The sequence below is a fragment of the Agelaius phoeniceus genome, chromosome 1, assembly GCF_051311805.1.
Source record: "Agelaius phoeniceus isolate bAgePho1 chromosome 1, bAgePho1.hap1, whole genome shotgun sequence".
NCBI lineage: Eukaryota > Metazoa > Chordata > Aves > Passeriformes > Icteridae > Agelaius > Agelaius phoeniceus.
In genome coordinates, this window is record NC_135265.1 from 43,180,212 (window position 1) to 43,202,136 (window position 21,925).

General features: G+C 36.8%; 1 protein-coding gene across 1 annotated transcript in view; it reads right to left on the reverse strand.

Moving 5' to 3' along the window:
• SNRK (SNF related kinase) overlaps window positions 1-21,925 on the reverse strand; it is a 39,942-nt gene that overhangs the window by 11,944 nt on the left and 6,073 nt on the right. Inside the window, exons 2-4 of the mRNA XM_054654914.2 lie at window positions 17,253-17,350; window positions 15,247-15,940; window positions 648-789 (exon numbers count right to left, since the gene is read on the reverse strand). Coding sequence (XP_054510889.2) covers window positions 648-789; window positions 15,247-15,835 — 731 coding nt within the window. The 5' untranslated portion in view covers window positions 15,836-15,940; window positions 17,253-17,350. The remainder of the gene's footprint in view (window positions 1-647; window positions 790-15,246; window positions 15,941-17,252; window positions 17,351-21,925) is intronic.

The following is a 21,925-nucleotide window of genomic DNA, read 5'->3' on the forward strand; positions in this document are numbered from 1 at the left end:
ATGCATTTTCCAAGCATTTATAAAGGCATCTGGTTCTCTGTATTGAAAATTAAAAGATACTCTACTGCAGATTCAAGAACCCCAACAAACATTTTAAAATAGTCTAAATGATGCAAATGGGATATATATTTAAAGGCCTGAAGGTCATTAACCAATAGGGAAGCATGGGAAATACTGGAACATACCAATTTAAAAGGCTCCAGTGAACATTGCAGAAAAACACATCAAAAGGAATTGTGACCCCTAAATGGATATGGTATTTCCAGACAAAGTATTTTTCTCCCTTGATAGCCTAGGATGTTAATTTGGAGTTGCAATTTCAGTAGGAAATGAGCAAAACTTGCTGTGTGACAGGTTTTGGTAACTTGATGTTTGGACAGAAATTGATAAGCAGCAGTACCTTCCTAACTCTTGTGACAGAATCATCTCAACACCACCTGGTAATTTGTCCAGGCAAAGAGTTGGCCAAAGCCAATCAGTACTGAGTAATTTCTTCAATTATTTATAAAATGCATGACAACTGAGAGACATAAAAGGAAGAGTATCAAGGAATATTCTACACATTGATAATATAGTATGGGGAAGTCCCAAAAGCAATGCAAATCCACTTCTGTGAATGCTTCCAAGTTGTTTAGTACTCCACTTACTCTTTACATTCTTTGGACACATGAGGTGGCACCGTATATTTGCAGTCCATTATCATAGTCAGGGTTTCACTGTCATTTGCTTCTTGGAATGGTGGTTGTCCACAGACTAACATGAACAGGATGACCCCCAAACTCCATATATCTGCAAATATAAAGCACATATTTAAAAAACCCAAACTGTTGAGGATACAGACATAATTACCATCCAACTCACGAAAGAGTCCTAAATTGCATATTGGGGTGATTATTGAAATCTCTATTACGAGCATTACTTATGGAAATTGCAATTCCACTGAGTACAAAATACAGTAGGTTCATTACTGACAGCTTTTACAGTTTTTGAAGGGGGAAAAAAACCCCAAAATTCATTACTTCAAGGATGCATAACAGTTTGAGATGCATTAACACTTTTGATAGCAGTGTTAGATAAAGTTGAAAATAATCTGGTCACTTAGAAGGCAAGAATTCATTATCCTTTTGATAACAAGTAGACAGAGGTTATTCAAGAGATTTGAATTCAAAGCACATTCCTTTCTCAAGGACTTGCATAAACTGCTCTCTGTATTGTTTACACGGTACTCAGAATCACTGGGTTGGAAGAGACTTCAAGATCATTGAGTCCAACCCAAGCCCTGACACCTCAACTAAACCATGGCACCGAGTTCCACATCCAGTCTTTTCTTAAACACATCCATGGATGGTGACTCCACCACCTCCCCGGGCAGACTATTCCAGTATTTTATCACTCTTTCTTCAGTAAAAAACTTTTCCCAAACATCCAACTTAAATTTTCCTCGATGCAGCTTAAGACTATGTCCTCTCTTTCTGTCAGTTGCTGCCTGGAGAAAGAGACCAACCCCCACCTACTCAATGAGGTAAGAAATTACAAAGAAAGTCACTTATTTCAATAAGACTGATTTTGCTGTTTTTCCTTCAGTGATGTTGTGTCGCTTTAAAACTTGGCACTTCCAATAGCAACTAAATTAGTTTACGTAAAACCAGCTTCTTGTACCAATTGATACTACAAAGTGTGGAGTAGTGGGTTTGAGTGCTGAGGTTTTTTAACAATATCCAAACATAATAATTAACAGTGACTTCTACTACACTCTGGGACTCTTCTTGTTTCCTTCTAATTCCTGCTTGTGTAAAATAAACATTTAACAACTCTCTTGCTCCCCAGTGGAATGGCATACCAAAAGATGAAAAAGAAGCACTTTGGGGCATGAAGCCCTGTAGTTGGTTTCTACTTAGTGTAATAGCTAATACTTAATTCAAATCTTTATTAAGAGCCTGCCTAAGAGAAAATATTTCATGAGTGTCACTGCATTCAATAAAGGAAGCATAAATATTAAGAAATGCATCATACCGCAGAAAAATAAATAACTTGCTCCAATAAAATCTCCATGATCTTAAACTTCAGCTACAACTCCATGCTCTGGGAATTTCAGCAGCAATTTTGGGTCTTAAACCCTTAACATGTTACAGATCTGTACCCAGTAAAACCAAACAGCTGAGAAATTACTGGGCAGGCACCTCCCAAAAAAGAGGGGAGAGCAGCCAGCAGCGATCTGGGACACAGAGCACACCAGCTTTTTCCTGGAAAGACTTGCAAGAGGGATCCACAGAAACTTCCTACTCAACTGTATCTTGTCATTCAAAATACTCAATGTACATTTCATGCTGAAGGATGGCTACAATTTTATTTAACAAAGTAAATCACACAAATTCATCCCTAGAAGAATTACTCAATTTGCTAGTTATGACCTATTCTTCTTATGGTTTAGCTGACAGGGGAGTAAGAACACTACATGGTAATTTTCTTTAGAGCTCTAATTTGTTTTAAGTGTATATTATTAAACTCAGACAACTATTGGACTTCTGCTGTGCTCACTAGGGCCTCAATCCTGTAAGTACTCAGCATTTTGAGGCTGGTACACCATATCATGCATACCTGCAAATTCAGCATGACCATCACCATGTTTACAGATTCAATAAGTACTTTAGTACTTAGATAAGTTGATGCCAGAAAGGCGATGTTTAGGAATGCAGGACTTTAAAAGCCCTCACAAGACAGGGATGCAGTTTCACCCAAAAGGTCCACGTTTTATTTTGTAAAGTTACAACTTACAAAAGTTGTCTTTCTGCTTGTTTAGTTTCCATGCAGCCATAAAGTTTTGGTGTATTATCTGTCTCCCATCATTCAACAAATCACAGATTACATTCAACAGATTAGAAAAACAGATGAGGTTTTTACAAGCACAAAAGACTGGTCACAGAAATGCATAAATTCACCTGTCATCTTTTTTAACTTTGCCAAAAATCTATGTTGTGATTTGATCTATCCTAGTATTCTGTTCAATACTTCCCCACAACAGACTAGAATGCTTCATGTGTCCTTTTAGCATGAAGTATTTTACAAGAGTTCACATAGTATTCATTATTACTAACTACATTTGCTATAATAAAGCAATAAATACTGGCTAAATGTAAGCCAAGAGAAAAAATACTGGAGAGGGGAGCAATCTAATTAGCTGTTAGTTAAAAATAAGCATATAAGAAGTTTATACAGAAGGAAAAAGACAGCAGTGTAAGAAATCAAGTTTAAAAACAGTAAGACAGTCCTGAGAAAAGGACAGCAACCAAAGACGAGAATTAAAGTTCCATGAAATTGCCATATACAGGAAACTCTACCAGACCTTGAAGTTTCAACTGCACTGAGCAGATACTGAACATATAGTTAAATATTTTCCATTACAAGGGAGCCTTCTAATTTATTTGCTATTTTACACACATGACTTCTTCTCTGGGCTATGCATACACTTTGCTGTATTTCAGTCTGAAAGGATATTTGTAATAACAGGTACTGTTTTAGTTTTCCAAAAGTTATTTCGGTAAACATGTATCCACACTTTCTTCATAAAAATAAAAAGCACTGTTTAGAAGCAAAATCCAACTGATTTTCTAAATGCAAAGAAAACCCCCAAGCCACTACTGCTTGCCATTATGCAATGTCCATTAGACATCAACCTTTATGTTTTGACAAATAAAACAGTAAGTACTGATTAGCCAGCACATAACAGAAAATTTTGTGTATTTTTTCTTTCACTAGTTACTTTATTTTACAGTCTGTACCCATAGATCTTTCCAGATAAGAGCTGCAAATAGTAAAATGAGATGATTTTAATACAACTGTATGAAAATACAACAAAAACTCTGGTTAATAATGAAATATAAATCATGCACTGAACTGCTACCGTATTTCATTATATCACTAATGCTGTTTAATGCACAAAACATACACTAAAAGGGCATAATGTGTGTGCAGAAAAAGTTTTTTAGAAACTAAAAATAGTGCTAAATACCATTTAACCTTGGCATATTATGTAGATATTCTCAGCCTCTCAGTGAAGATCACTAGAGCAGCAACAACTACACTTTACCTCACTCTTATAAACTACAGGCAAAGCTTCCTATTATACTTTTCTCACAAATGTGTGCTTTGTTATCCTGCCAGCATAGCAGATGTTTATTCTCATGTGAGCAAGAAATAACACTGGACAGAAACAATTACATGGCTTTTATTCTCAGCCTATTTTTACAGCTGCAGCTGTAAAAAGCTCAACTTCACTGCACCTACAGCCAAGGTGACTAAAATGACTCAGCTTGCAGTGTCATGGACAAAGCTGAGCAGCCTCAGCAAAACTTAAAAGTCTACTAATAACCAGGAAGCAAGAAAAGAGTATGCCTGAGAAATTTAATCCCCATGTAACACTGAAAAATCACTGGGAGGCTTATAGCAGACCTTATTATGTCACACGACAGATGTCATCTTAGCAACACCTTCACAAGCCCTGCAATACCATATTATAGCAAGCCTCTCATTTCTGGAAGCAGAGCCATGTGGATGTCTGCAGGTGTACTAAGACAACAGATTCAACAGTTCTGTCCTGCCCTTTCACATGCAAACTCTCCAAATACGGGGTTGAGTTCTTGTCCCTTTTCTGTGCCACAGCTTAACCAGACCACATCAATTCTTTGCAGCTCCTCATGCAACTAAAGCCAACCAACCAGATGACTGATGCAGTGCTACCTTTAATGAATGAGGCTCTTGTTAACACAGCTGCACATTTTTCAGTCAAATTCAAAATTCAGAAATTAGAAAATATACTGCAAAAACACTTAAATATATAGCTTTGTTCTCTAAAGATACAATTTTGTTCACCCATTTAATGTAATAATCATAGTTCATTTTGGAGAATTCTTCTATTCCAGAATAGTGTAATCTGGCTGAAAGATGTGGGATCTTTAAGTAGGGTTATCTTAGAGAAGTTAATAAAGGATAATCAGATGTTACTTTATAATAAAGTATATTTACCACATTTTATTATTTCCCTAAGCAATACACAAAGTCATACACAACAGTGTTCAATAACAGAGCTTTGTCCTGTCACAGTGTCAGTGCCAGTTCTAGATTTGAGACCCTTAATTGAAGGAACACAAGGAAGAGAAGGGTTACAGAGACCACCTTTAAAATGCAGATTCAAACAATAATTTATTTTTCACAATTTCAAGTTCTTTTCCTACTCTAGTAACTAGCAATTAGCAGATGAAGGCTTTATGCAAACTGCTTATTTCTGTCTTTCAAAGGTCATCTAATTTGCGCTCTTTAGAAAACTGATGGAAAAGCAGAAATTAGGCCAAACATGCTGCATGCATTTAGCATTCCTAATCACCTGCAAAACTTCAAGTTGTTATAGTAAAGGAGGGCACAGTTCTATTCTGCAGTAGCCAAAATCAAGGTCTCTCAAAAGTCCTGTGAAGATCTCAAGATACAACTTAGCCTTTAAATTGGCTAACTTGAAATTGTCATTGCTATGACAAAGAATAAAATAAGAATAAAAGCAGTAGTAACTAGCTGCAGTAGAGAATATATTTTTTTTGTTTTCCAAGTCATTAAATAATCAGAAAAGGACCATGAACCATGACAACCAGGGCTGTGTATATGCAACTTCCTTACATAATATGAAGTCACTGCCATAGAAACCAAATTACAACATTAGCTGTCTGTGCTACGCCTGTCTTAAACACAGGGTGGTCAAACATCTGTCACGTTCAAGTTTGCACACTGCACAAAGGTTATCCATATTCATCTGCTTCACCATTTCATTGGTCACTTACTGCTTTCTGAAGTTTGTGATTTACTCCTAAAATAAGTACTTAGGACTTCAGTAAGTTACAACTTAAGTGACAGCTTCATATTCCCTCAAATTCCTACTGTTCCTCACAAGTCAGACATTTGTCACACTTTATATATGCTATATGAACTTGTGATTTTAAGCAATGAAAAATCCATACTCATTTTGGAATAGACACATTTGCATTTACATACATAATGAATTGAGTCTACTTACTGAAGTTGTTTATTTCAGACCTTGATGGGCAAAGGGTTGATTTTTTCCCTCCTAACTTAAATTTAGAACTGCTCAACAGTTTACAGTGTATATTGCTCAGCTGATAAGATGTATGTTTCTACATAAAGTCTCTTTCTTCAAAACTGACTTGTAATATTGAGTAAATTTAGCCAGGTTTTATAAATTTCTCTTCACATGATTTACTATAACAGCTGAACATGATAGTTATTTTCTACTAGGAGCCAGTTAAGCTAAAAGGAAACAAACTCACTTTTATGGAGATGACAGAAGTGTTTACATGCTTATTTTGCCCCTACAGAGGTATCAACAAACAGACTGTGGATAAATGAAGGGTGGAAATGGACCCAAATTTCCAGGATTATGGGCAGTGACTCTAACCACTGTGTTAAGGCACTGAAGAATGTTCCCCCTGCTGCTGCTACCTCTTCAGAGCACATTTCATGAAGAAAGCCCAATCCATAGAAACCTGCTAAATACAAGCCTTAGAAGAGATTCAACACACCAGCACTTCAATACCTAATTCTTGTATGCAAAGCTAAATAGGAAAAAAATCTATGTAAGATCATCAGTATCTCTGCACTCCTTCAGGGCTGGAGAGCAACTGGAGACCTGCAGACTGCTCTTCTGAGCTCAAGACACAAAAACCCCATTGTGAAGTACTTCATGTGGATTGAAGGGTGGAATTGTGATGGGCTCAGGAGCAGGTACAGGCTGGCAGCTCACGAGGACAAGTGGCAAACAGGCTTATAACAAGTTAGAATTCAAGAACCTGTTCACAGAATAGGTTGAGGGAAACTGAGTGAATACTCAAAGTATAGCACAGCTTCACAGAACTGTCTGAAGAACCAAAACACAATTTAAGAGTAAAAATTCAAATGACAGGTGAAACACTGCAGAAAATGAGACTTCTACTAAAAATAGTGGTAAAACATTATATACAACAGTACAAAAGATAAAAGCCGGTATCATACCAGTGAATCATTTGAATGGTGCTTGTTGATATACTTGTGCTTCTAAAAGAGAGTAAGAGAAGTATTTCCACTCCTGTATAAGCTAGAAATCTTAAAAAGCTGCATCCCTTACATAAAGTCAGTAGTGAAAAGGTAGAGAATAATTGTGAAAAAAGAGTTCAGCATTTCTACATATCACAAGTTTTTACACTGCCATGTGCAAAGACTACTGAAAAATCTGGAATATGCTCAAACTGGACCAGTAAAATTTTAAAGTGTAAGAGTAAAGAATAAGGATTACTTTTTCAGAGAAACTCAGTTTTTAGCTGAGCTAACTATTCTTTCATGCTTTAATGTTTAATGAAAAAGGCTTTGCATAAACTTGTATATTGACCTCTCCAGTTCTCAGAGATACTACCATCTGTTAACCCAACTTTTTTTGTCTTTGTAAAATGGCATTTATTTTTCCCTTGCTGAAGGCTGAGGAAGAAAACATCCACAATCAAGGCTAACATTTTTTAACATGCAGAACGAGGGTTTTTCTTTGTTTTAAAGCAATAAAAATCCCATCTATATTACTACTAGTACACATAGCAGACAAGAGAATGAAGGGAAATCTTTTCCTTTCCTGTCCTGTCCCTCCAAAAAAAGAGCATAAACAGCAAATGGCATTTAGCAAATTATTTCCCTAATGAGCTTATCTGTCTGGTGAAACAGTCTGTTCTAAGTTATTTCACTTGACTAAGACACAATCATCAGTAACTAAGTCTTATCTTCAGAAGTGATTCCTATTCTCTTTCAGTCTGGCAGCCAGTACTCATACTCTGGAAGCCCCGACATAAGGAGGACATGGAGCTGCTGCAGTGATTCCAGAGAAGGCCATGAAGATGATCAGAGGGCTGGAGCACCTCTCCTGTGGAGACAGCCTGAGAGAGTTGGGGTAGCTTAGTCTGGAAAAAAAACCCCAGAAGGTTCTGGGGAGACAAGAGAGCTGGAGAGGGACTTTTCACATGGGCATGGAGTGCCAGGACAAAGGCTGATGATGGCTTTAAACTGAGAGAGGGCAAGTTTACATTGGATATTTGGAAGAAATTCTTCACTGTCAAGGTGGTGAGGCTGTCCAGAGAAGTTATGGATGCCCCATTTACTGTCAGTGCTCAAGGCCAGGTTGAATGGGGTTCTGAGAAACCTGGTCTGGTGAGAGGTTCCCTAACCACAGCAGAGGGGATTTCATGATTTTTCCCTGAAGTCCATAGCATGGCTTTTGCTGGTTGAGTAAAACCCCTAAAATAAAAACAATTGTTTTTTTTTAGTTACTAATACATCTCAAGTTTCAGTATTTTAACAGAAAACACCACCATTGAAAGGTCATACTGAACACATGCCATCCTTTATTCCAAAATAGCCTGTTTTACTCCAAATCATAAGTTCCACATTTAAAAATATATTCTATCTCCTTTGATATAGTTACTGAATCTATATTAAAAAAACAAACTAAACCAACAATTTCTGCATGAATTTCAATACTACTGCTCCAGAAAATAATTAGCCAGAATAAAACCCAATATTAATTAGTTAAAAATAAAAGGAAGTTTTCTTCTTTATAAAATATGTTCTCAAAATCATTGGACATATCAAAGTCTATACAGCACATACAGCTATTGCACACATTTCACTGCAATGACTTTGGGTTTTTTTTGTATGTAAAGATAATTTGCTTCTGGTATCTTAAAAATTCTTCATGATTTTGGATGGACTATCTTTTAATATATTTTAGCTGTATAATGCATAATTTGTACTTTACTTAGAAAAAATTAACATCTGAATACAGCTTTACACATGAATGTAAAACTTGGGCATCTAGTTTATAACTAAGTAGTACACCACTGATTTCGGTCCCACCAGATCTGTGTTGCCAAATTAGTCAGCCACAGGCTGGAAATAATTAAGCTCAGTACTTGTTTGAAAGATACATGAAATTAAGCTTCCTGGCTGTGGAGATGTATTCATCATAATGAAACCTTGCTGCACAACAGCAGCTTGAAATACTATGAAAACAGTTCTCCCATGAACACAGCAACATGACTGTATCTCTGTATTTAAATTACAGTTTAGCTGATATAGCAGTAACTGAAGCCTATCTTGACAGCTTCTCTGTAGTTTCACTTGGATAAATTATTCTTTGCTTCATCCAGCAGTTTACTGGTGAATGCATGGAAACTTCTGCATAAAGTAATCCAGAACAGAACATAAATTATACTTCATAAATATTAGCTTGCTCAGATTTACTGAGAAGTTATCAGGGTCACAGATTCCCATTGTTCAGCCCATCACATCAAAGCTTCACTTCCAAATGCAAGGCTCCAATACTTGCAATGTAACATCCTCAATTTTAAGCACTAAAAATAGTTTCTGGTCAGTACAGGAATTAGATTCATGGGGAAAAAAAGAACCGAAGGATAGCAAACTGCATGAAAACTGAACTCCCATTTCATTAAAAATAAACTTCACTATTTGCATGCAATTTGCCACAGAACATAAATACTTTGTTATCCTCAAGACTCTGACTTTCTGAAAGTGTTCTACAACCAATTCGTTCCGTTTGCCCCTTCTAAAAAGTATAAAAAGTCAATTTCTAATCTGACTCAGTTTTTTCAGCAGCATGAGATACACAGCAAAGCAAAGTGAAGGCAGAAAAGCTTGGTCACTAACACCAGTACACTAGAGAAGACAGCAGGACAAAATACACCTAGTATTCACATCAATTCCTTCTGTTTTGCTTCAAAAAACATTTGAAGCCAAGAACTAGAGTGTACAATTCTCCTAAAAATAGACTGGCAATGATGATGAATTTCAGTCAGAAGAGTTTCTCTTACACAGAAGGTGGAAAGTAAGTGAGCCAGGCAGAGCTGGTATTACCTAAACTTCCTAACTCAAGAGACAGGTCCTACCCCTCTCCCCCAGAACTCTTCTCCAAGCTCCAGATTCCTGCCTTTCACTTCCTGTGCAGCACCTCTTCCACTCAATCCTAAGGAAACAAACAGCTCTGCTAACCTGGCAGAAGTTGAGCCTGCAGAGAGCAGCTTTTCTGTCAGTTTTTGGCTAACAGTTTTCTGTCAAGTTAGCTGATAAAAGTCAGTTCACCAAAGGGCCAGCCACACAGCAGAGTGCAGCACAGGAGAAGGGGTAGCTCTGCACAGATGCAAGCAAAACAGAAGGGGATGCACACCTTATACTGGAAGCAGCCAAGTATCACACTTTCAGTGCCCTTCCAGCCTCAAGCTCATTCCATAGTGTCTCTAAGTATAAATGGTCTGAAGTGCTGAAATATAACAATAAAAAGGAAGATTTTCTAAACCAAACAAGTAGAGAAATGCTGCTAATTTATGAGAACTTGGCTATAATCTGATTTTGAGCATACTGAAACTCCAAAATGCTACCAAGTATGCTCAGTTATTCAATATTCTTTATGATCTGCAAGTATCTTAAAACCTCATTTTTTAATACCAGTCAGTCAAATCTTATATTCAGTAGTTTTTAGTGCAAAAGGTTACTGTATATAGCCACAGGTTGACATTAATAATTCAATTTGAGAATAAAGCGTTATACACACCCAGGAACATCCAAACCAGCTCCACACAGGCCAGCCAGGGTCACTGGGGCTAGCTGGCTATGCTCAAGCAACCTGTGAACATGGCTGAAGCTTGGAAACACTAAGCACACTCCAGCAACACTTTATTAAAGTAAAAAGTCCTTGCAAATACTTGATGCAAAAAAGAAAGAAAAGAATTTGGGTTCATTCCAACAGACACAAAGTGGGTCTAAAGGCAGTGTATCACCATCTCAGGAAAGCAGAGTGTATAACAAGGCCTCTGCTTCCTTCTGCCATCAAAAACATATGACTAGATAACAAATACTTGGTTTTAACCATACTGACAGAAGATATCCAGGTCTCAGTTGTGCAAGCCCCTATCTAACTACTAAAGCAGCAGAAGTTATCTGCAACTTCCAGGGCAGCAGCAAGCTGCATTTGGACTACAAAGTGCCAGTTGAGTAGCACTGAGCTACAGTAGCCACAATATTCTTGTTAGTCATATCTTTTATGAGGAACATCTTGCCACCATTCTCTTTGTGTTGCTGTGATGACAAACTGCAATGCCAAGTAACTGTGACGGTAACTGCAATGTTATATGTGTATTACATTTGTTATATGTGTATTACGTGTGCTTTTCTAAAGGCCAGTGCTCAACTGTGCTAAACATACAAAATCCCAATGCTACAATCTGAATTTGCCCATTTTTCATCCCCAGAAGAATTAATTTACTCTCCAAATGTTTCCATGCATTTGCAAAATATCCAACTACAATAACATGAACTTATCACAAGTGTCTATGTCTTACTGTAGCCCACACAGCACTTCACACTTTGTAGAGATGCCAAGCAGTTAAAATAGAACCTGCCCTCCTCTGAAAGAATCAACTCGTCTAAAAAACTCCAACTAAATTTTATCACCTAGGAAAGAGGCAATTTCTATTTATTTAATGATCCAATTTCTGTTGATGGTGGTAGAGCAAAAGGAAGAGTACTACCAGAAGCACACAGTTCTTTCTCATCTGTAGTTATCAGCTTCTAAATACTGATGGAGCTCATGGTATCACACCACTGCTCTAGACAGAACTCTGATCTAAAGTAGCACATCCATTGATTTAGGAAATGAACTTTATGTCCAACAACAATCCTCTCACTTTGATTGGAACAAATTTTAATTAAGTATGAAAAAACCATGGGAAATTACAAGCAACAGAACTTCTCATTATCTAACTCACTCAGCTTTTTGACAAGCCCTGGGAACATATGATCATTGCCCAATATTCCTCTTGCATCATTATAACTACAGCATTAAACACAAAAGGAAATGAGAGACCTAAATTAACTAGGCTCTTTTCAAGTGTGCAAACTTTCAAGTGACATCACAAAGGGCAGATTAATCCCTCAACTAGCTGAAACAGTTGTTTTCAAAAAGCAAGCTTTTCTATTCTCTTTATTAAGCATAAAACTTTAAAAAGACTTGCCCTAAATATTTCAGTTGTTTGTTGAAAGAAAATGTAAATTATCTTCCTTTATATACACTCATTCTAATATTATTCATAAGAGATCCAAAAAGCCACATTTGTGGCAAACTCTTTGGCCAAAAAAAACCCCATCATACACCCTGATCAGTTTTAGTTCCAATAATTTTTTGCAATAATTTTGCATAAATAAGAACAGGCATGGGGTTTTAAAAACACAATGCATGCAAAGATACTTTAATATGCACAGAGTGTAAGCAGGGGAATCCATTTCAATATGTCATTTTAGTAAACTGAGTTGGATTTCAAGTGGTCAGATGCTCACAAGGGGGCATGACCATGTCACTGCACTGGGGAAAGCATGACCTCCTTTTTACTAAGGAGTAACTTTTTAGATTGGTTCAGCTGTAATGTAATTTCATCCTAAGTGATGGAAGGATCTTTGCCATTGTCAGTCACTATTATTGCAATATTAATAGCCCCATTCAGCCAACAGCTGAATGAGCTCACAGCACTCCACCACTATTTCAAGCTATATATACACACCTTGCACATTACTGGCATCACAATGTAACTGATGAAATTTCTTTCTTGAAAATTTCTACTTTTGAATTTCTATATACTCCTAGCCCACAAGTACAATCTCATCCTAGTATGAAAGTTTATCTTTCAAGTTTAAGAAAGGTTTGCACAAGCTCATTTCTCAGTTACATAATTACAATTTTAGTGATAGATTTCCTAAACTTACATTTAAGATTTCTTTTGGGGGAAAGAGGGCTTTAAAGAAGGCCCTATTTCCCCCCCCCCCCAACCTTTGTATTTAAAATATATAAATCATATTTAGAAAATTTGTATAGTGTATCTTACCTTTTTACCCATAGTTAGAAAAGGATAATCCAGACCCTTCAAGGTCATCATCTTATTGGAATCTTAATAGTAAATTTTGGTATTTTTACTCTGGTAACTGACAGTACTTCAGAGAGATTTCATAGTGCATTACAAAGTGATGAAAAATATGCCACTAAAATGTTAGGATACAAGCACTGCAATTGCTCAGCTGGGATAGAAGTTTGAAGTATCCAGTAGCTGAGACAGCATACTGGGGAATAAGTAGGCAAGAACTAACCATGGAGGTATATTTAAATATTCTCAGAAATAGAAAATAACTGGCATCCTTAGACACTAGTTAAAAGAATTTAATTTTTTCCTAATTTTTCTACTGTTCACATCAATCATATTAATGTGATATGCACCATATTAACCAGATCTCCCCCTCTCTGAATCCATTCAAAAATTTTCTTTTAGCACTATTCAGAAGTTTACCTCCCTAATTGTTTACAAAGTCCTCTAACAAACATTATTACATTTATCATTAAGAGATCCAAAGCATGATTTGTTAACTATATAATTCAGTTTGGACCATCTGGTCATAATGCTCCTAATTCCCCTTCCCCCATTAATCTCCACACACCTCCTTTTTCCCAAGCATCTTCAACTGGGCATCAATATCAAAACCTAATTTTGTGCTCATCCTCCAAAATTTGACTGCTATTCCATTTTTCAAGAAATAATTCACATAAGGCATTGTACAGAATAATTAACAAATGCACTTTTCCATCTAGTTTTGAAGGCCACTGCTGTCAGTTACACTCATGCTTCAGGAAATTCTCAAAAGGAGATAAGAGAACACAGAAAAACTCAGCAGTTAGCTCTAGTTTGCCACTAATAAAACCAGAACCAACTCATCTGAATCATCTGACTCCAAACAGAAATCATTTTGTAAAGTATCACTGTACCATCAATTTGCAAACCCAGAAATAACGAAGATCCAAAATTCCTAATTATAGCATACTTGGGAAAGTACTTTCAAGTCTGGAAAACCCAGAGTACAAAACCTATTCAAAGACAGAAGCCACAAAGTGCTATTCAAATGTTTATGCAAAGAACCTAAATATTTTACCTAACAGTTAAAAATATTTATGTTTAAAAATAATGCAAGAATTGTAGTTCAACTGTGTGCCTGTCAGCACACAAAATTAGCTGATTGTTCACCTCAGGTAAATTAGCAAAAACCTGGACAACTCTGCCTTAATTTAAAACCATCACTACAGTCACTACTATAAAACACAACAAAAGACACACAGCCATGTACAGAGTCCTAATGGGTGCTATAACACCCATGAAAGTATCAGATACTGATAAAAACAAGAGACATGTTGACTACCAAAGGCTATTCTTGAAGCACCATTTGCAATTATATGTGCCTACACCTGCTGGGGAAGTGAGCTGTACCTCAACTAACAGATTTAAGCAATCTCTATGACTACAGGACAATATTCAGTGACCCCATCAATGTTTACAGCTATTCTAAAAAGACTCTAAATTACTTCTACTACAATAAGCAGTAGATCTAAGAGAGACAGCAAGAGAATTACATGTAGCAGTCCACCCTGCACACTCCACTTTGCAGCTAGAAACATGAAGACTCATTTACACATTACTATTTCTTTTACCTTTTACACAATCAGGAGCAACTGGGAACTCATCCACTACTTTTGTTTCTCAGACAATGAAAGGGCAGAGGTGGGATAGAGGGAGTTGAGGCTTTCTTTAACCTAACTGCCTGTCTCCTCCTCTGATAGCTGAGTTAGTACTTGGTACACATGGCTTCCCACCACCTTGCAGCAGAACATGTAAGCAGCCTGGGCTCACAATGCTATTCTTACATGGCTAAATTGAGCAAAGAAAGTCACTCGTGGCTGGGTGCAAGGGAGTGTGGGGGTCTTGTTAAAAATAAATTCAAAACAGGCAACTTTTCAGAAAAGATGATGGGTTCTCACTAACACAGTATTTACAAATATACTCATTGCATCCACATTATTATTAATTTTTTTAAAAAATTACAATCTATACAATTGCACCATTTCATACAAAAATAATTTTAAAGCGTATTTGAGAATGTTTGAGTATCTCCTCCAAACAGAGCTGCTCCAACATGACCTCATCCACAGCTCATCGAGGTTATATTACTTCTTGCCAATTAGCTGCCTTCCATATTTGGCATTATCTTGAAACAGAACACAGAAGTACAAGATCATGGTATTTATGTTTATAGATTACTGGCTGAATTCAAAGCAGACATACATACCCACTGCTGGTGCATCATATTCATCCCCAAGTAAAATTTCAGGAGCAGAATAGGCAAGAGATCCACAGCTTGTGGTGAGCTTCTTTCCAGGCTGAAACTTGTTGCTGAAGCCAAAATCAGTCAATTTCACAAGTCCTTGTTTTTCAAAGAAAACCACATTCTCTGGTTTTAAGTCTCTATGAACTACATGCAGTTTATGGCAGTAGGATATAGCATGAACTATTTGAGCAAAGTATTTTTTTGCCAGATCCTCATTGAGACCTTCCTCATGTTTCATGATGTAATCAAACATATCTCCACCATCCCCTAGCTCTAAGATGAGATAAAGCTTTGTCTGGGTATCAATCACTTCGTACAGCCGCACAATGTTGGGATGCTGCACTAATTTCATGCACCTGACTTCCTGAAAGAGATGTCCAGTGGCAAGAGTGTCCAGTTTGGTCTTGTCAATGACTTTTACTGCTACTTTTTCACCTGTAAAGACATGCCGAGCAAGTTTGACCACAGCAAAATGGCCTCTGCCCAAAGTTTTATCCAAGTCATACAATCCTGCAATTTTTCCATCATATCCTCGTTTGAAGCCTGCCATTCTGTTTCAGAAGATGAAATAATATTTAAGCTCTTTGGAAACGTGGTATTTTCATATAAGAGTATCTGATGCAAATAAATAGTCCATAATCACTGCCAAGCATACCTAAAAACAAAGAGACAGGATTACATACTTGTATAAAAGTAAGGAAAAATTATTATCCTGTAATTACCCCAGGTTACATTAGCACATTACTACAGATTATTTATGAAATAATCTTCAGAAATTTTTGCTAAGGATTTAGTAAGGCAGGCTGTGCTAACTTGCAGATTTCTGACATCACATTATCCGTATGCTTGAAGAAAGAGAGTTTTAACACTTCAATAATGAAAATTTATAACAAATTCAGTGGCCTTCATTGAGTCAGAAACCTTTCAAGTAGCACTTGAAATCGGTGTTATAAAGACTGTTAAAATTGGCAAAGCTGAAATCTGTAACTTTTCCAGATACACTATAAAACAGCTGGGCAGCACAGAATATCATCAAGATGAACATACTTAACACATCCCTTTTTTGGAACATCCCTTCATATTGCACATGAAACAGCTTTATTACAAAGTTCTGATGGCATGACTTGGGACTTTTACCTCCCCCTTTTTAACAGCTTTCTGTTTAGTAAAGCTCAGAGTGACATACAATACTTAATTTTGTTACTCTAATTAGCTGAAGCATTATCAATCAATACTGTAATTACAGCAAGTGAACAAAGCTTTGAAGGCTGAAATGAAACATTTGGGTTGGATGCACTCAGTGGTAAATAAAATTTGTTGTTAAATATTTTGACTGAAGTTACACAAACTGGTGATAAGAAGTTTGGAGGTAGGCTACCTATGTTCATCAGGCCTAGGAATGAGTGAGGAGAAGGGGAAGAAGAGTTCAGCTTTTGCGTAGCGAATTCCTGCTTACCAGGTATTTGGCATTTAAGCAAACAAGACTCAACTTATAAAATATTAATATTCAAAACTGGTCTTATGTCCCACTGTCTTTTTTTGTTTTTCCACATACAAAACGTACCAGAATTTTTCCTGTATTGTTAACTTAGATTGAGGTTTAAAAAAAAAAACAACTGTAGCTATCAAAAAGCTAACCATTTCTCCAACTTTGAGTACAAAGCAGTTAGAAATATGAAAATTAGATGGCTCATTCCCAACTCTAAAATACAGAAAAAACAGCTCTTTAGAATATATTTTCAGTTTCAAAACTGAACTTCAAAAAGAAAAACTTTGAAAAGGAAGCTGGCAACCAAACAGCCCCTTACATTAGTTATTCTTAAGTTAAAATGTAAGCATTAGATTAAAAACACTCCCTGCTAAACAAGTTATTTCACAGACAGTGAAACTAATGAACCTGGTTTCATATGAATTCAATTACAAGGTTGGGGGTCCTATGAGGATTCTGTGATGTTTAACAAGCTCACCTTACTGCTTCTCTCAGCTGGAGCCATGGTATAACCTCTTCGCTATCCAGCTGTCTGCTTCCACAAAACCCATAGAATTCAGTTTGAGACCTCCACGCCTGTAAAATTTGAATGAAATCAATTAACTTCCAAAACGTCATAACCTAGACAAGGAACAGGGTTAAGCATAACAAGCATTAATACAATAACAAACAATATAAACATTGAGGTTTGGGGTTTTGTGTTTCTTTAAAGATAGTCATCAAGCTTTAACAAACTTCACTGGGTTATGTGTTGCTGTATGCACCCTTTTATTCTGCTACTAAGCACCATGCTTCACATGCTCCTTCAAAAACCACTCCACTAGAAGATGTTTGGCATATCTGCTTCCCAACCCTTCACAAACTGCTCATCTTACAGAGCTTCCCCTACCATTCCCATGTAACAACATCCCGTCCTTATTCAAAAAAGCACAAAACTGAATTAAACCAAGCTACATTAAACTAAATGCCCACTCTCCTACCTGGTAGAAACTATTATAGAATGCATAGGGAACAACATAATACAATGGCAAATACAACAATAAACAATAAAACTCTCCTTATCTTTCAGAGACTCAAAAACTTCTTTACATCTGAGAGCAGTGGGTTTGTGTTTAATAGCACTTGACGGATTCTACCCCACCCTTCCCTGTGAAACTGGGCAGGTGCTTTATTAAAGCATGTGAATTTTTAGCATCAAGAACATACTGCAGCAGAGCTGAATAACTTAACTATGTGCTGTGAGAAGAACCACTTCCTCTTGTTTGTTTTTAATCTCTTGATAATTTGTGCATCTTCTCATTCACCATCTGTTCCAAAACAAGAACCATCATACTCCATTTACCTTGCCTCAAGCAACTCAGAATTAGTTTCCTCCCCTCCTAGCTTCAACTCAATTTTGTTCTAATCCTAGTCTATATATCCTTTTGCAGAGGTTATTCCACAGGCTTTAGCATTGCTCTCACCTATCTCTACTCATTTTCTGGTTTGTTCTATTCTACTTTCTTAGGCCATTTTGAGGGTTCTTTCACTACTACTGCACACTAACAATGCTTTCAAGCAATACTTTACTTCATAGTTGTGTAATGTTCCATCATACTGACCTAACCCCAAAATAAACACTAATGAAAAAACAGTCCATGTACATACATAAACCACCTAATCTTAGCCTGTATGAAGCAGAAGGGGATATATTAATCAGCTGTGCCCCATATGGTCATGCAGCTCCAGAGTCTCACTCCTAAAGAGATTGCCAGCATTTAAAAAAACCCAACAACGATAACAAAACCCCCCACACAAACATGCTTTATAGTACTGCTGTCTCCACAGCATCATAATCTGACTCCTAACTGCTTCTAGATTAAAGAAATTAAAGGGAAACTGGAGCACACAAATTAAAGACAGCTTGTCTGAATTCAACTGCAACACTCAGCAGTAAGGAAAGATTTATGTTCATTACTTTGTTCACTTGGCACATTCTCAACCATAATTGTACAAGCTCAACAAGTGATTTAACTTTAAATCACAGAATACACATAAAAATCAACCTGTCAACAAAATTCCAGCAAAACCCAGTTATGTTTAAGGAATGGAGAAATATATCAGAGAGTGATCAATAGGATAAGAGCTTACAGACACGGAAGATAAACTATGTTTACTAATGTTGCAGCTCCATTAGCTGTAACGAAATTAATGCAAATTCATTAACAGTTTAACCTAAAGTCTCCACAATAACAGACCAACTAACCCTTAACTCTGTGGGTTTAAAATAAATCTGCATAGATGAAGCTCCCACTGCTAAATACAGAGATCTCAGATGCAACACATGGTTGGAAAGTACAAAAGTTTAGAATTGTTCAGTAGTAGGAAGTGGATGCAAAAATGTCATGGTGTATATAGATACAAGCCTTGGTTACAATTTAAATATGCTATCTAAAGGAGCACAGTTGCCATACCAATACACTTCAAAGCAGTTTCTTTTTCCCAGTTTCTCTTAAGACTAAGAAAGTAGAATTTTGACAGTACTTAAGGATCCACTATTTCAAGCTGGAGCCTCTTTGAGCTCCTTTGTTGTTGTCTCCTTAGTTACAACAGTAAAACTTCTGGGGCTGACTACAGATGAAACCACACAAGCCTCTAGTTTTGCCATGGCCCTCCAAAACAGGATTACTTTTAATGATAGATCATTTTGGTGATCCAGTTTACAATGTGATCTCTTGAACATTTTCCCAAGTGAGGAAACTACAGACTAAAGCAGACAACAAGCAAAATTTCCACCAGCCACATGTTAACAGCAAGCCAAATGACAGCCTGCAAAAAAGCATTTTAGAGACAGTTATATCACAGAAAATATTTACCTGTCTTTTCATTCACATTATGTTAAACCTCCGATAAGTTCATTTTTCAGCATTAGAGTTCAGTTTTTCTAGTTGGTGAGTTAACTAACCATTAGCAGCACTTAATCCATGTGGCTAATTATGGTTCTAAAAATGCATTTTTCCCTAATTATACCAGAACTCAGCTACGCCCCCAATACTCATTTTATGCAATGTAGACATTTACCAGTAAATAAATTCAGAACAGATCCTTCTTTCCACAGAAGCTCATATACCTATCCCACAAAACACTGCAAACAGCCCCTAATGGAGATCTGCAGGAACTGTTTTGTAACATCACATGCATCCTATTAAAAATCTTAGCAACAGCATTGTGATTCAACCATCTTTAAAAGATGGATGAAAAGATCTGTTTAGAAAAAGAAGCATGTTTTAGAGACACTAGTTTTTCTTTAAGCAATTCACCCTATTCAAAAAGTTTATTAGATTACACACTGCATGTAAGACCAGCCTAGTTCATCTTACCCTAATGTGTGTATTAGCTTACTTTAGAAAATGAAGCTTCACGATCCCATTTAAACAAAATGTTGAAAAACTATCAATGCAAAGACTTCCCTGCATCATCAGTCCAACAGACATAAAGGCTGAAGTAATCTTCACTGGGACTTGTCTGTCCACAGACAGCTAACCATTCCTGTCTCCCTTCACAATAAATGGAGATTCAGTCAACACAGATAAGAGTCTGTGATAAAACAAATTGCACCCTAAAGCAGATAGCCTAAGAGATCAGATGAATCATTTTGTAAAAGCACATGCTTTCATTTTCTGTAACAGGAGTTTAGAATGAATAGTTCAGTGGATGCACACATTATACACATCCACCAGACAGATTAAAGTTTTACCCTGCTTCTCCTTTTGCTCTCTTATGTCTCAGATAAGTAACAGCATCTATACCAATTATTTATTTACTACATAATTGTATGTTGATGGTAAGACTTATGCTGATTGTGTTCCTAGAAACACTAAATACAAAATCTGACATACACAGAATATGGAGATTCAGAAGCATTTTTTTCACAAATTGTACAAATCATCGGAATCTGAGAGCAAACTGAAGAACATATTAACTCAGTAAAATAAACTGCAAATACAATTTTTTCCAATATTTCCTCCCAACTTTTACCTGCCATCCAATGTAAGGTATCTTTACAGGGTAATCTATGAACCTTTAAAAACAGTCTGTCTTGTTACTATATGACCCACTATTTGCACTGTTACACCTTCACTTATGTGTCAACCTGCTTTCCCCCAGAGGACTTTTTATCACCTTTCTTTTGGTATAAGGGAGCACCAATGCACTAGAAGCAGGCAAAAGGCATTGCAAGAGTGACATGTGAAAAGCACACACACTCAATGCATATCACATGGCCTGAAAACTTATCATTATGCAACTCCTCCAGCGGATTTCAAACTTCTTAAGCTCCTAGTACCCAGTATTTCTTGAATATTCAAGACTCAGTATGGGAGCCAGTATCCCAGGAAAGTGTATTCTCCTTCTGTTTGCATACAAGTGTCATGACCCAGCAAAGCCCTTCTTCCTCCACCTTCCTATGGCCTTCATAACTACCACTCAAATGTACCCAAAGAAACCATGGCAATCTACACTCGCCTTACAGCCAAACATTTTGTACATGCAGCATCTTTGGGGGGCAGAGGAAGACAATTCACAGAGGCAGCAGTGTTACAACTCAGCCGTTATACATGCAATGGCCTCTAAAGCTTTATTTTCCACTTTATGTGACTGCACCACACCATACACACTTATCTTCCCTTTCACTGATGACAAACCCTATAAACTCTCCTGGTCCCAGTGAGTTCCATGATAAAACACTACAGGAGATTTTTTTTTTCAAGGTGTAGATGCACTTCTTTTATTTTCCTGTTAGGCATCAGTGTCCATATCCAGCCCATACTGTGTTACTGACATGTCAACATACATCAGGAAACCTCTCTACTATTCAGCACTGACTACCTCTAAAACGATGAAGATCATGATGAAGAGTTATCAAGCAATGCTGTGTTACAAACATAAAAAGAAGAATTAACCTGCAAAACTTAACTGTACTCCCTAGTTTTAAACAGTCTGTAGAATTTTGCTCTGAAAAGATACAAGAGGTGCCAATTGCTGATGAAGTTTTGCCATTCTAAACATTTGGGAAATCTCTAATGAAATGTGTTTCATCATTTTAGAATGTATTGCAGGCACTGGAGCTACTCATGTCTAGACTTAACTCTTCTTAGTATTGAAGTAAAAGCA